Source organism: Ictidomys tridecemlineatus, chromosome 8 (genome assembly GCF_052094955.1).
Source record: "Ictidomys tridecemlineatus isolate mIctTri1 chromosome 8, mIctTri1.hap1, whole genome shotgun sequence".
NCBI lineage: Eukaryota > Metazoa > Chordata > Mammalia > Rodentia > Sciuridae > Ictidomys > Ictidomys tridecemlineatus.
The window spans coordinates 140,130,508-140,144,282 of record NC_135484.1 but is presented as its reverse complement, the minus strand read 5'-3'; the positions used below and the strand labels follow the sequence as shown (position 1 = coordinate 140,144,282).

Genomic DNA, 13,775 nt, shown 5'->3' with positions numbered 1-13,775 from the left:
GAAATGACATTAAAAAAAAAGACAAAAAACAGATTATCACAGCAACCCAAATCCGACATAATGGACAGAGAAACTAAAGAAAATTGTAGAGTCATCTTTTAAAGCTTCATAACTGTCATTACTTTCTATAGAAGAGGGTGTGGGCAGATAGGGGGCAGATTTTCCACTGTATATTTCTCTTTGAACAGTGTGACCCTCTCCCAGTTGTCTCTTCTTTTAAAAATCACACACAGGCAGTTCATGTTCCTTACATCATCGTTCCTTAGAATTATGCAAAATCCTTATCGTGCCTGGCACCAAGCGGATCCTCATTCAAATAACTAAGCACTAACTACGCTAATTGAGATCCACGCCGGGGCACACCGCAAGGCGCCGGCCATGACTGCCGCGAGCAGCTGACTCTCGCGGGAACCCGAGGCCCAGGCAGCAGGCCACGTGACCCCGCGGGCGGCTGGTACTCCCCGCCTCTCGGCTGTAGCAGCCACGTTGCGGCGTTGGGCAGTCAGGGGAGGGGTGTGGCGAAGGCCCGTGCGCGTTACGTGCGCCGTCCCGCCCCTGACGGAGCCCGGATGAAGAGTAACGCCATTACCGCCGGAGCCGCCGAGAGCACTTGCGGACTGGGACTGGACACTGGACCGGCCGCACCATGAGACTCCTCCCCCGCCTGCTTCTGCTGCTCTTGCTGGTATTCCCTGCCACCGTTTTGCTCCGAGGCGGCCCGGCAGGTGAGGCGAGGGGAGTGGGCGGCGGGGTTGGCCGTTCAGGAGACGCCAGCGACAAGTTTGAAGTTGGAGGCGGCGGAGCTCGGGCTCCTGGGGACCGCGTCCACCTCGCCGGCCTCCCTCCCCTTGCTCCCCAATCCCCGGCTCGTGGTAGGCGGCTGGCGCGCGTGCAGAGTTCACACCCCGCCTGAGCCTTGGTCCCTTCCGCGCGGAGGGCCGTGCCGGAGCGACCTTGCTCCTGCGGGCGGGACCCACGCCTGCAGAGGTGGCCGGAGCTGGGTGGTGTGTGGCCGGAGCAGGAGGGTGTGCGGCCGCAGTCGCAGGCTTGGGGCGGCGGGTGCTGCGCCCGCAGAGCGCTGCAGCCCGGTTTTATTTCTTTCGGCCGCCTCCGGCGCCGCTCCACCCCCATCCTCTAGCTCTTGGGCTGACGTGTCTTTAGCTTCCACGCTAGGAGCCCTCCTTAATTCATTTGCTGAAACTCCTGTTTTCTGCACACCCGTGCTGTTAGAGCATCGTTTTTCTGGTCCTCTGTCTTCGCTTATCCGCATCTGATCCCTGTGTGTTATCGGGAGGCTTCATTTCCGAAAAACTCCGCACCCTCACCCAGTTGTCAGCCTCTGGTCTAGGTGGACTGCAGAATCCCTACGGAATCTCTCATTCAATGGCTTTTCTTCTTTCTTTCTTTCTCTCTTTCTCTTTCTTCCTTTCTTCCTTCCATTTTTCCTTTCTACTTTTTGTTGGTTGGAAATCTCGTCTTGTGCTGGGGGACGAGAGTGGACTTTGAGCCCTACTCTCCCCCACCCCAATTTATATAAGTTTATTCATTTCAACAGTTAAAAAACTTGGGTGAAAAAACTTAGATGGCAGAACCTAAAAATGTGGAATCTTGGCTTCTTGCCTTGGTATTATGAACTTCGGTGTCCAACTTGTAAAGTGAAAGAATTAGTCTAAGTGGTTACTGGAACCCATTCCACAAGTTAAGCTCTGGCCTAATGAATGATGATGTCCAGTGCCCACAAGCTGTTTGGCAAAGAAGAGTGAAGGGACTGGTTTCTGTTTAGTGGCTTGTATAACTTTAAACTACTACTATGTCCAGAGAGTTTGTTTGTTTGTTTGTTTTAACTGAAAATGACTTGTAAAATTAGGAAGGTACCATTTTAGCAGTAGGAACTCGAGGTGAAAAAAAACTTGCAATGTATAATACTTAATAAATACCATTTTTCCTGGAAATTGCACATGTTTCCCTTTCCACATTTTTTCCCCCTCAACTGAACTGCCACATCATCATTCTTTCTGCTGGAAGAGTTTCAGGAACTTTGAAATGCTTTTGAGGGTCTTGCCAGAAATAGATACATTATGACTTAGAATACTTTTACCTACAAAATTGATTTATAATTTCTTGGCATTATGAGTGCACATAACTTTTGCTTATAATATTTAAAAGTATCTTAAAATATGTTCAAAGCCATATGCAAAAATAATTGGACTCTTTCTTTGCTCTCAACCCTTAAGTTAGAATATGTTTTTACTAAACAATTTGTTTTGTGCAAGCTAGTTTTTTTTTTTTTTTTTTTTTTTTTTTGGTACTAGGCATTGAACTCAGGGGCACTTGACCTCTGAGCCACGTCCCCAGCCCTATATTGTATATTTTTTGGAGACGGGTCTCACTGAGTTGCTTAGTGCCTCACTTTTGCTGAGGCTGGCTTTGAACTCCCACTCCTCCTGCCTTAGCCTCCTGAGCCACTTGCGCCACTGTGCCTGGCACAAGCTAGTTTTTATCATAGGGGAAGATTCAGGTATTAGTCATTTTTAGTTACTTGTTAGTAGATTCTAAGAGTTTCAGCTGTTGTCAGCTCTGATGTTTCTTGCCTAGATATTGAGAATGTTGTTTTCTTTTAAACCTGAATTTTTTTTGTTGTTTTATTTTATATGGTTAATGACAGGGATTAAATTTAGGGGAGTTTCTTTTCTTTGCACCAAACTTATTATTATTATTTTTTTATTTGCTTAACCAGATTGCTTGAAGTTCTTCCTCTGGGATTCAGGGGATCTTCAATTTCTGCAGTTCATTTTCTAGCTGTTGGGTGCTTTTTAAAATTAAACAGTATTTTCTATTAAAATTAACAACCAGTTAAGAATACTAGTAAAATAATACAAGTATTTTTAGATATAGTGTAATTTGTCATCATTCAAGTGGCTGGGGGATTAAGTTACTCCAGAGTGAACATTTTGTTGCTTATACCAAATATTTAAAAAAGTATTCCAGGTGAAGGATAATTGCTTACTTTGTATTTTATCATTAGGCTCATTAGCAGTGGCACAGGATCTTACAGAGGATGAAGAAACAGTGGAAGATTCAATAATTGAAGATGAAGACGATGAAGCTGAGGTAGAAGAAGATGAACCCACAGATTTGGTTAGTGTTATACTATTTAATACAAAGTTTGGTATTAAAATTTTTACTGTCAGTGGTTTGTTATTATGATCAAAATGGATTGAAGTTGGGTGAATAGGAGCTTGTCATTGAGGATAGAGCATATGTATTGAATTGGGAAGGAGACATGACACACTTAAAGAATGATTCAAGATCATACCAACGGGCATGAATTTAGGAAGCTAAATGTAGTGGGACTAGCAGTGGACCAGGAGTGGACAAATTTGGGGTCTATGGTGTTTAGCTTTCAGGCTTCTCTTTCTGGATCTCAGTTTTCTCGCTTTCATTCAATAAGCAGTCATTGAGTCTCATGTAGTGAGTCTGTGCTGTTCTGGATGCTGCTTTGGACAGACGAGATATGTGTGTTGGTGGGATGAGGTAAGGAACAGATGATAAATAATATGTAAAATATGTCCTGTAAAGAGTAAGGGGGTTAGAGAAGATCTCTTAGTTGTCTAGCCATGAATTTTTTTACTGTATAATTACAGTAAAACAGAATGGCAGGCTGGAATCATGATCATTGCAGCATGCTTCTGGATAATTTAATTTCCTCTTTGGGACTATTGTAGTCCTATTGTATAGGATAGATGTTCTTTTGTGTGTGTTTATATGGTGTTGAACCAGGGCCTTCTGCATGCAAGGCAAGCAGTCTACCAACTGAACTATATCCCTAACCTGAGATTTTTTGTTAATATATATGTTTTTTAGTTGTAGGTAGACACAATACCTTTATTTGATTTTTGTATGGTGCTGAGGATTGAACCCAGTGCCTTATGCATACAAGGCAAGCATTCTACAACTGAGCCACAATTCCAGCCCAGATTTTTTACATAGATATTTTGTTGTTTTGTTTTTCTTTTTGGTACTGGGGATGAACCCAGGAGTGCTCTGCCACTGAGCTACATCCTCAGACCTTTTTTATATTTTATTTAGACATAGGATCTCGCTAAGTTGCTGAGGCTGCCCTTAAATTCATAATCCTCCTGGCTCAGCCTCCCAAGCTACTGGGATTATAGGTGTGTACCACTGAACCCAGCTTTTTTTTTTTTTTTAGATGTACATGATAGTATGTTGTATTTTGACATATATACATGGAGTGCAGTCTATTACAGGTTTGATCCCATTCTTATTGTTGAACATGATATGGAGTTACACTGGTCGTGTATTCATATATAAGTATAGGAAAGTTATATCTGATTCATTCTGCTGTCTTTCCTGTTCCCATTGCGCCCAGCATAGGTTTTTTTTTTCCTTTCTCATGCTATGCACCTAAAACTTTTCATGACTCTAAATGTTGTAATTTCCTTCTGAGGTTGAACCACCAATTTCCTATTTTCCTGCTATTTTAATATCAAAGTAATTAACCTTAAATACAGATTTCTTCTTTGATTTCATTTTTATGGGGTATATCTTTCACGTAAGCTAATCTTGTGATTTATTTTTATTTGTATTTAAAAATTTTTTGGTACTGTGGATTTAAGCCAGGGGCGCTGAACTATAATTCCAGTAATTTTTTTTTTTTTTGTAACTTTGAGACAGTATCTCACTAAGCTGCCCATGATAGCCACCACTGTCTTCCTCACTCTCCCAAGCAGCTGGAATTAGAGAGGCATGTGCCACCACATCTGGTTCTTCTTGAAGAAAGACTACCCTGTACAGTTTCTTTTCACATTTGTTCTCTACTATGGTCTGGTCCCATATATGTAGTGAAACTATTCTTACTAAGGTCACCAGCAACCTGATGGCCAAAATCCTGGACAGAATTAGGTATGATATTTGAACTCTTTTTAGCATTTTCTGAGTATACGTTCCTTGAATCCTTTAATGTTGGCTTTGGTTAGAATCCTCTCAGTGTTCCTTTACCAGTTTCTGCTTTTTGATCTTTCTGTTACCTTCTCTTTCTCTGCCTACTCCTGTAATGTTCGTGAAACCTTTTTTTAACTACTACCACCCTTTATTAGTGATTTTCTAGCCTCATTTCTGAGCACCATACTGATATCTCCAGCTCTTCACAGGATAGCAGTGTCTGGGTGCTCCATTAAGTATCTCAAATTTTATATGTCCACAAAGGAAGTCAGCACTTAACATCCATCCTACTTCATATTCCTGGTTTGATAGACTCTAGTGATTTGAGCTGTTGTCTTGTTAACTTCTTCCATTTCATTTTAGTCTGCAACCCATTAATCATATCTTAGATGTAATTGTTCTTAGTTCTTTCTCAGGTACATTTTTTCCACTTTATTCCTATAGTTTATGGTTTTTCCTACTTGGGGGTCTTTTTTTTTTCCCCCCTGAGATGCTATTTTACCTGGGTTGATGTTAAATTCTTGGACTCAAAACGATTCTCCTGTCTCAGCTTCCTGTGTAGCTGGGACTTTCTTGAAGGGTCTCTTTTCCCAAAAGTAAAAACTTTTAAATAAATGGTGTCATTAAAAATATTTAAAATTCAGTACAGTTCCTCATTCATTGAAAGGTTTGAGTGCCTTCTCATCTACAAAATGTTTAAAGCTAGTGAACAATGACACCCATAAGCATCTCAGTTTATGATTGTTCAACCGAAGACATGGTGCTTCTCTCAAGTTTAACATTTTAAATATTAAATTTATTCACATTTTCAGTGAGATAACAGTTTTATCATAAAAATCCCATTTTAAGTATACAATCTGATTTTTAGTAAATTAACCAAGTTTTAAGACACTTCCAGTTTTAGGATATTTCTATCACCCCAATAAGATCCTTGATCACTTACTCTTTCTCTTCTCTTTTTCTTGCACTAGAGAGTTAACCCAGAGGTGCTTTACCATGGAGCTATATCCCTAGACGTTTTTATTTTTTATTTTGAGACAGGATCTCACTTGAGTTGCTGAGGCTAGCCTTGAACTTGGAATCCTCCTTTCTCAGCCTCCCAAATCACTAGAATTATAGGCTTGTGCCCCCACACCTGGCTTGCTCTAAAACGTTTCTTTCAAATTATGTGGCTGAATCATTTTTTTTTAATATTTTTTTAGTTATAGTTGGACACGATACCTTTATATATTTGCTTATTTTTATGTGGTGCTGAGGATTTAGCCCAGCGCCCCACACATGCTAGGCAAGCGCTCTACCGCTCAGCCCCAGCCCCATGTGACTGATTCTTAGGGGGAAATTTTCCTTTTAATTAGAATGGAAATTGTTGTAGACTATTAACAAGATCCACAGGGGTGGGCAAAATTTGGCTCCAGAATAGACATAACCTTGCTTATTCATTTATTTTCTGTGACTGCTTTCATGCTATAACCTTGAGCATTTTCAAGAGGGATTTTATGGTTTGCAAAGCTTTATTTACTATTTAGTTTTTTATAGGAAGTTAGCTTACCAACCCTTGATCCAGAATCTTGCAGTTCAAAGTGTGGTCAGAATACTAGTAGTCTTGGCATTTCCTTGATGCTTTTATTAGAATTAAAGAATTTCAGGATTCACAGTAGACCCTGAGTCAGATCTTTCAGACTCCTTGGGAATTGGTATGAACATTTAGATGCACTGTTTAAGTTAACTAAAGAGATACAGTGATGTTCATCCCACTAATACTGACAAAGCCATGAAGAAGCTGTATTTTGTCCCAAACCTGATAAAGTGTCTGTATGTAAGTGATATCCCCCGCCCCTAGTAATTTCTTTTTAATGTTTTCTTTCTTAGGCAGAAGATAAAGAGGAAGAAGATGTATCTGGTGAACCTGAAGCATCACCAAGTGCAGATACAACTATCCTGTTTGTGAAAGGAGAAGGTAATACAGAATTGCTAGTTTTCAATTCAGATGTGAATTTTTAAATGCCAAGCCTGTTTTTTTTTTTTTTTAAAGGGAGGCGGGAGAGCATTGGTGTAATACTTAAGGTCTTTTTTAAATCTCCTTTTATATAAGAAGTATTGTGCAAACAAGTATTTTGGAAAAAATCTTATATATATGGGTACCAATACCTGTATAGTGGTATTGCAGGTATTTTAACTAAGGGGAATAATAAATCCTGTCTAGTTTAACTAGAAGTTAGATTTCCCTTTTAAAGATATTGGTTTTTTGAAAAAATATTTTATTTTCAGTTGTAGTTATGCACAATATCTTTATTTTATTTATTTATTTTAATTTTTTTTTTTTTAAGAGAGAGTGAGAGAGGAGAGAGAGTGAGAGAGAGAGAGAGAGAATTTTTAATATTTATTTTTTTAGTTCTCGGTGGACACAACATCTTTGTTGGTATGTGGTGCTGAGGATCGAACCCGGGCTGCACGCATGCCAGGCGAGCGTGCTACCGCTTGAGCCACATCCCCAGCCCTATTTTAATTTTTTTTTAAGAGAGAATTTTAATATTTATTTTTTAGTTTTTGACGGACACAGCATCTTTGTATGTGGTACTGAGGATCGAACCTGGGCCGCACGCATGCCAGGCGAGCGCGCTACTGCTTGAGCCACATCCCCAGCCCCAATTTTATTTATTTATTTTTATATGGTGCTGACGATTGAACCCAGGGCCTCGCACATACTAGGAAAGCACTATACTGCTGAGCCACAACCCCAGCCCAAAGATATTGTCTTTAAAATTCTTTCAAACTACCTCAGCAAAGTAATTTTGCTATATTTTGAGTGTGTAAATATTAGTGAAAATATTGTAGCTTTTGATTAGTCCTTGGTTAGAACCTAGATAACTGCTATATTTTAAAATCTTTCCAAGTAGGTCTTGGTTAGAGCCTAGGTTTCTTTAAAAGAAAATACAGATCGAGTGTCCCTTACCTGTAATATTTAGAACCGGAAGTTTTTTTGGATTTTCGAATATTTTTGTGTATATATAATGAGGTATCTTAGGGATGGAACCAAGGTCAAAACATGAAATCCATTTGTTCCATATACACCTAAAGGTGATGTTATACAGTTCTTTTAGTGCACTGGTATTTTAACTATAATCCATCACTTGAGTATCAGTTGTGGAATTTTCTACTTGTAACGTCATATTGGCACTCAAGTTTCAGATTTTGGAGCATTTCCAGTTTTTGAATTAGGGATGTTCAACCTATAAATGTGTAATGCCTGATGTTTATTGAAGATAGCGTGGTAGGCACTGTCCTCAATATTTCACAAATATTATTTAATCCTAACAAACCCCAGGGTTACCCAGTTCATAAATAGATCATGGAGACCATATTCAAATCTAGATCTGTCTGACTGCACAACTTATGTCATACTGGATGAAGCTTAGCTTGATTGAAAGTAACATGATAATTTAACACTTAATATTGAAAATGTGTTCTGTTTTATACTCATGTGTTATAACTTCTACCTACAGGCTACAAAAAGTATAAGTGATTTTTAAAAATTTATTTTTGTAGCTGATTTACCTTCAAATTTGCATTTTTGACTACTTATGTAATTCGATAGGAATTCAAAAATGCAATTTTTTATTTGTTCTAGTACTAACACAAGTGTTCCAATGAACCCCTTAGATTTTTTTCTTTGTCATTTTTCTCTTTACTTGTATAGGTACTCAGTTGTATAACTCCCTACACAATAATCTTGCTTCCAGAAGGACCCAACTTTTTCTTAGACCACAGAATTTGGATATTATCTGGTCTGAAGTCAAGATGCTCAGTTCAGCTCCCAAGTTGGAGTGCTCAAGCGTAGACAAAAGAGTGTCAGCATACACTCTAGCTCTAGTTTTTCACTAGTTAGCATGTGCTGGAGTGCTCTCTGAAAAATGATTCTGAAACCAAGTCTGAATCCAGCAGGAAAGTGTGCCGGCATCCATTAGTAATGTGTGTTGCATTTGTACTCTGAATATGTTCTAATTTTTTTGTCTTTTTCTGTTTCTCAGATTTTCCAGCAAATAACATAGTGAAGTTCTTGGTAGGCTTTACAAACAAGGGTACAGAAGATTTTATTGTGGAATCCCTAGATGCCTCATTTCGTTATCCTCAGGACTACCAGTTTTATATCCAGAATTTCACAGCTCTGCCTCTGAACACTGTAGTGCCACCCCAGAGACAGGCCACTTTTGAGTATTCCTTCATTCCTGCAGAGCCCATGGGTGGACGACCCTTTGGTCTGGTCATCAATCTGAACTACAAAGACTTAAATGTAAGTCCTTCTAAACCTTTTTTACTTTTTTTTTTTTTTTAAAGGTTAGAGATTGTTGGGGATAATTAACATTGTTAAATATTTTTCTGTACAGGTGCCTATTTTGTGGTTGAAACCATGGTAGGCACCAAGGTCGTGAATGTAAATTCGCACATGTGTCTTGGAGTCTATAATTTGCAGGAGAGGTGGTTGAAAACAGTGATGAAACTGCTGAGTGACCCGTACTAGAGGTGTCTTTGTGTTTAGGTACTGTCGCATGAGTGTGGTAGTGACTTGATCTGGATCCTAGAAGGAAGAAGCAATACGCCACACAATAGTCTACTACTTATTTAGAGGTTAATATATGTAATTTGCTCCTGTCATTGCCTGATTTTTGGCCCATTTTACTACTTATACTTTTTTTGTAGCTGGTTTTTGATCATTTTATATATTCAGACAAAATAAAACCAGCTCTCTCTTTTGGTGGGGGAGGGGGTGATACAGGGACTTGAACCCCAGGGTACTTTACCACTGAGCTATATTCCCAGCCCCCCTTTTTTGGTACCAGGGATTGAATTCAGGGGCATTTGACCACTGAGCCGCATCCCCAGCCCTATTTTGTAGTTTATTTTATTCATACAGGGTCTCACTGAGTTGCTTAGTTCCTCGCAGTTCCTGAAGCTGGCTTTGAACTCGTAATTCTCCTGTCTCAGCTTCCCAAGCTGCTAGGATTACTGATGTACGCCACTGCATCCTGCTCCCAGCCCTTTTTATTTCAATTTTTTCTTCTCTCTTTCTTCCTACTGCTAGGGATTGAATCCAGGAGGACTTTACCACTGAGCTATATCCCTAGTCTTTTATTTTTGAAATAGGATGTCACCAAATTACTGAGTTTGCCCTCAAACTTTTGATCCTCCTGCCTCCGCCTCCCCAGTTGCTCAGATCACAGGTGTGCACCTATACATCTAGCTTATAGCCAGATAGTTTTAACAGCAGGGTTTATGGGTTGGCTTTAATTTATGAGAACCAAATTCTTGAATATAAGCTGATGTTTTATGGTATGTATTTTTATGTATATTCAGTGACTGAACAAGAAACACTAAAATTTTACTTTTGGCGGTTGACTTCTTGGTGAAAACTGTTCTTCAGAGAACACATATGAACAATTTCCTTTTCAAAGTTTTCTTCTTAGAAGTTGTTCATGATTTTTATTATCCTAGTGTTAACATGTTTACCTGAGTTAAATTTCTTGTGCTACAATTAAAATTTTCATTTTTTTTTAAATATTTATTTTTTAGGTGTAGATGGACACAACACAATGCCTTTATTTTTATGTGGTGCTGAGGATTGAACCCAGATCCCGCCTGTGCTAGGCGAGTGTTCCACCACTAAGCCACAATCCCAGCCCCTAAATTTTTCATTTTGAGTTATTTAGTAGAAAGTAGGAAAGTTTTTTCATTTTTTTTAAAATACTTTTTAGTGGGGTTGGGGTTATAGCTCAGTTTGTAGAGCACTTGCCTAGCATGGGTGAGGCACTGGGTTCGATCCTCAGCACCAAGTAAAAATAAATTAAAGGTATTATTATAAAAAAAATAATAACTTTTTAGTTGTCAGTGTACCTTTATTTATTTATATGCAGTGCTGAGATCGAATCTAGTGCCTCACACATGCTAGGCACTGATCCATTACCCCAGCCCCTGTTTTTTCATTCTTTGTTTTCAAACTATGATACTAAGTTTCCTGAACTTTATAATTATGTAGTTTGAAAATTATCGATTTTATCATATTTTTAAATAGAACTACATCCAGTTGGTAAAGTGTAGTTTCAGTTTCATTTTGAGTGCACATTGAAAGGCCTTGAAATAAAATTACATAATTATTATTTAGCAATAAGTGGTGGTTTTGAAAATATACTACCTGTGTGTAGAGCATTGAACATTGAGAACAGCTGTCTATGACCTATTGATTTTTCAAGACCATAACAAGAAAATATTTTGATTCTGAAAATCAGCAACCCATTTATTTTGAAGGAATTGGTTTTCATCCCATTGTAAGTTTAGAACATAATTTTGACTTTTGTTCAGGTCTGTGTGATCTGCCACTGCAGCTACTGTTCTACATTTTCATGCTTCCATCTGTGTGTTGGAGGATTGCAGACAAACTTGAGCTGCAGGTATCAGAATACTCTTGTGAGTTTTGTTTCGTTCTGCAAGTTTTATCTCATTTTTACTCTTTCCTTGGCCCTTGTGCCATCTCCCCACTCTTCAAAGAAAGTGGAGGATAACAGAGCTTGTGGCATTTTTATTTTATGGAAGAAATTGAAATCAGAATGTTGAGTCCCTGGCATTGAATAGTGCAAGTATATGATTTTGTAAAGTCTTTCCTTCTAGATGATGAGAGAGCTATAAGAAATCTATTACAGAGTACCAGTTTTAAAAAATCTTATGAGAGTTCCTTCTCTCAGTGCATTTCAAATTTTTGTGAATTTTTTTTTTTAATGTTTATTCTTTACAGGGCAATGTATTCCAAGATGCTGTCTTCAATCAAACGGTTACAGTTATTGAAAGAGAAGATGGGTTAGATGGAGAAACGTAAGTGAAAGTTGTAGAACTTGATCTCTCAAGGCAGGACTAGAGTGCATGTTCTGATTTCAAAGTATTGTTTTTAATGGTCAAAATGGAATGGACTATACAGATTTGGTGAAATCTTTACTGCATAGATCCATACTGTATGTGATTCTTATATGTATAATACCAAGCTAGGAAAGATGATTCAAACTGACGAAAAATCTTTTAAAAGATAGTAGTAGTTGGCTTTCTGTCGTAAATTCTTTTCTACTCCATGCTTCCTGAAGCTGATCATTAGCCAAAGCTAAGATATATGCCTCTAAAATTACTGACTTTTTGTAAATTATATTTTATCTTGAAAAATATGTTCTTTTTGAATGGTGAATCATTTCTTATTTTTTACATATGTTGACCTAAAGTAATTTTTAAACCCAGTAGCACAGAATAAACTAAAATTATGAAATGTGTTAGAATTATAGTTGTAATTAGCTGTAGTATTTCTTATGAATTACAGCCAATTTATGTTTTTTCTTTTATGCCAGAATCTTTATGTATATGTTTCTTGCTGGTCTTGGACTTCTGGTTGTTATTGGCCTTCATCAACTCCTAGAATCTAGAAAGGTAATTAATGTTTGATCAACTCCTTTTTTTTTTTTTTTTGTACTGGGGATTGAACTCAGGGGCACTCAACCACTGTGCCACATCCCCAGCCCTGTTTTGTGTTTTATTTACAGACAGGGTCTCACTGAGTTGCTTAGTGTCTCACTTTTCCTGAGGCTGAATTTGAACTCAAGATCCTTTTGTCACTACCTCCCCAATCGCTGGGATTACAGGCATGCGCCACTGCGCCAACAGCATGAACAACTCTCAAAGCCATTCTTTAAAAGTTGTTACAGTACTAAGTTAAGCTTGATCTAATTCTTCATGACTTCTTACTCTCACTGTAGATTATTCTAGAGTTACAGCTTTATTGTACCTTTTTAAAATGAAACCCAAAGGTGAAACTTTGGATATGTGACTTGAATTTGTTGAGACTTTGAGACATGCACACAATTAGTATCCTTTGTCTACATCCTTTATTGTGACCTGTATACCTGTACTATCTTTTTTTTTTCCAGTACTGGGGATTAAACCCAGGGCTACTTTACTCTACTTATCTATAACCTCAGCCCTTTTTTATTTTTTATTGAGAAAGGGTCTTGCTAGTTGCTGAGTCTAGCCTTGAACTTTATCCTCCTGCCTCAGCTTCCTGATAAACTGGGATCACAGATACATGCTACTGTACCTGGAAATTATTTTCACTGTGAATTACCCTAGAATTTTTATTCCTGAAATTCGGAAAGTTTTTTTTTTAACCTAGAATTACACTTTTTTATGATTTTTTTTCTTTTAGTTTTTTTAGTTGTAGATGGATACAATACTTTTTATTTATTCGTTGCTGAGGATCAAACATAGTGCCTCACATGTGCAAGGCAAGCGCTCTGCCACTGAGCTACAATCCTAGCCCCTTTCGTGTTTTATCTGAAACCAACTCAACTTTTTATTTTCAATTCATTATTCTTAATTGTGGGGCTTATTCTTAGTGAATGAGTTCTTTCATTTGATAAAGAATGAATTTGACTATATTTATCCTATTGATCAAACATCTACTTAATTAAGTGTAACACTGAAGTACCCACCCCCATCATGGTTCTCTCTGGATTTGGTGGCTAACCTTCCATCATGTCTCTCCCCTTTTTCCTCATTCACTCTCTCTCTCACTTCTCTTCTTCCCACACCACAAAAAGGAAAACCCATCCCATTCTTTTAGTGGGAATGCATTACATCATTTGTGTCAAATACTGTAATATAATCCTTTAGTCCCTAAACAGATGCTCTCCATTTTCAGTGTTTATAACTATCTTTGTCTTGTTTTCATAACAGTTGGATTTTTGCTATACATTCACATATTTGGTATAACTGACTACAGTTTGCTT

General features: G+C 38.3%; 1 protein-coding gene across 3 annotated transcripts in view; it reads left to right on the top strand.

Annotated features, from left to right (window-relative positions):
- Nucleotides 1–506: 506 nt before the first annotated feature.
- The window catches only part of Ssr1 (signal sequence receptor subunit 1), a 36,772-nt gene continuing 23,503 nt past the window's right edge, over nt 507–13,775 (top strand). Inside the window, exons 1-7 of one of the 3 annotated variants that reach the window (XM_078020503.1) lie at nt 507–725; nt 3,026–3,138; nt 6,832–6,919; nt 8,991–9,253; nt 11,317–11,421; nt 11,747–11,823; nt 12,342–12,420. In XM_078020503.1, the coding sequence (XP_077876629.1) occupies nt 647–725; nt 3,026–3,138; nt 6,832–6,919; nt 8,991–9,253; nt 11,317–11,421; nt 11,747–11,823; nt 12,342–12,420 (804 nt within the window). In that variant the 5' untranslated portion in view covers nt 507–646. The remainder of the gene's footprint in view (nt 726–3,025; nt 3,139–6,831; nt 6,920–8,990; nt 9,254–11,316; nt 11,422–11,746; nt 11,824–12,341; nt 12,421–13,775) is intronic. The other 2 variants (XM_078020502.1, XM_013359648.4) reach the window with 2 other exon arrangements.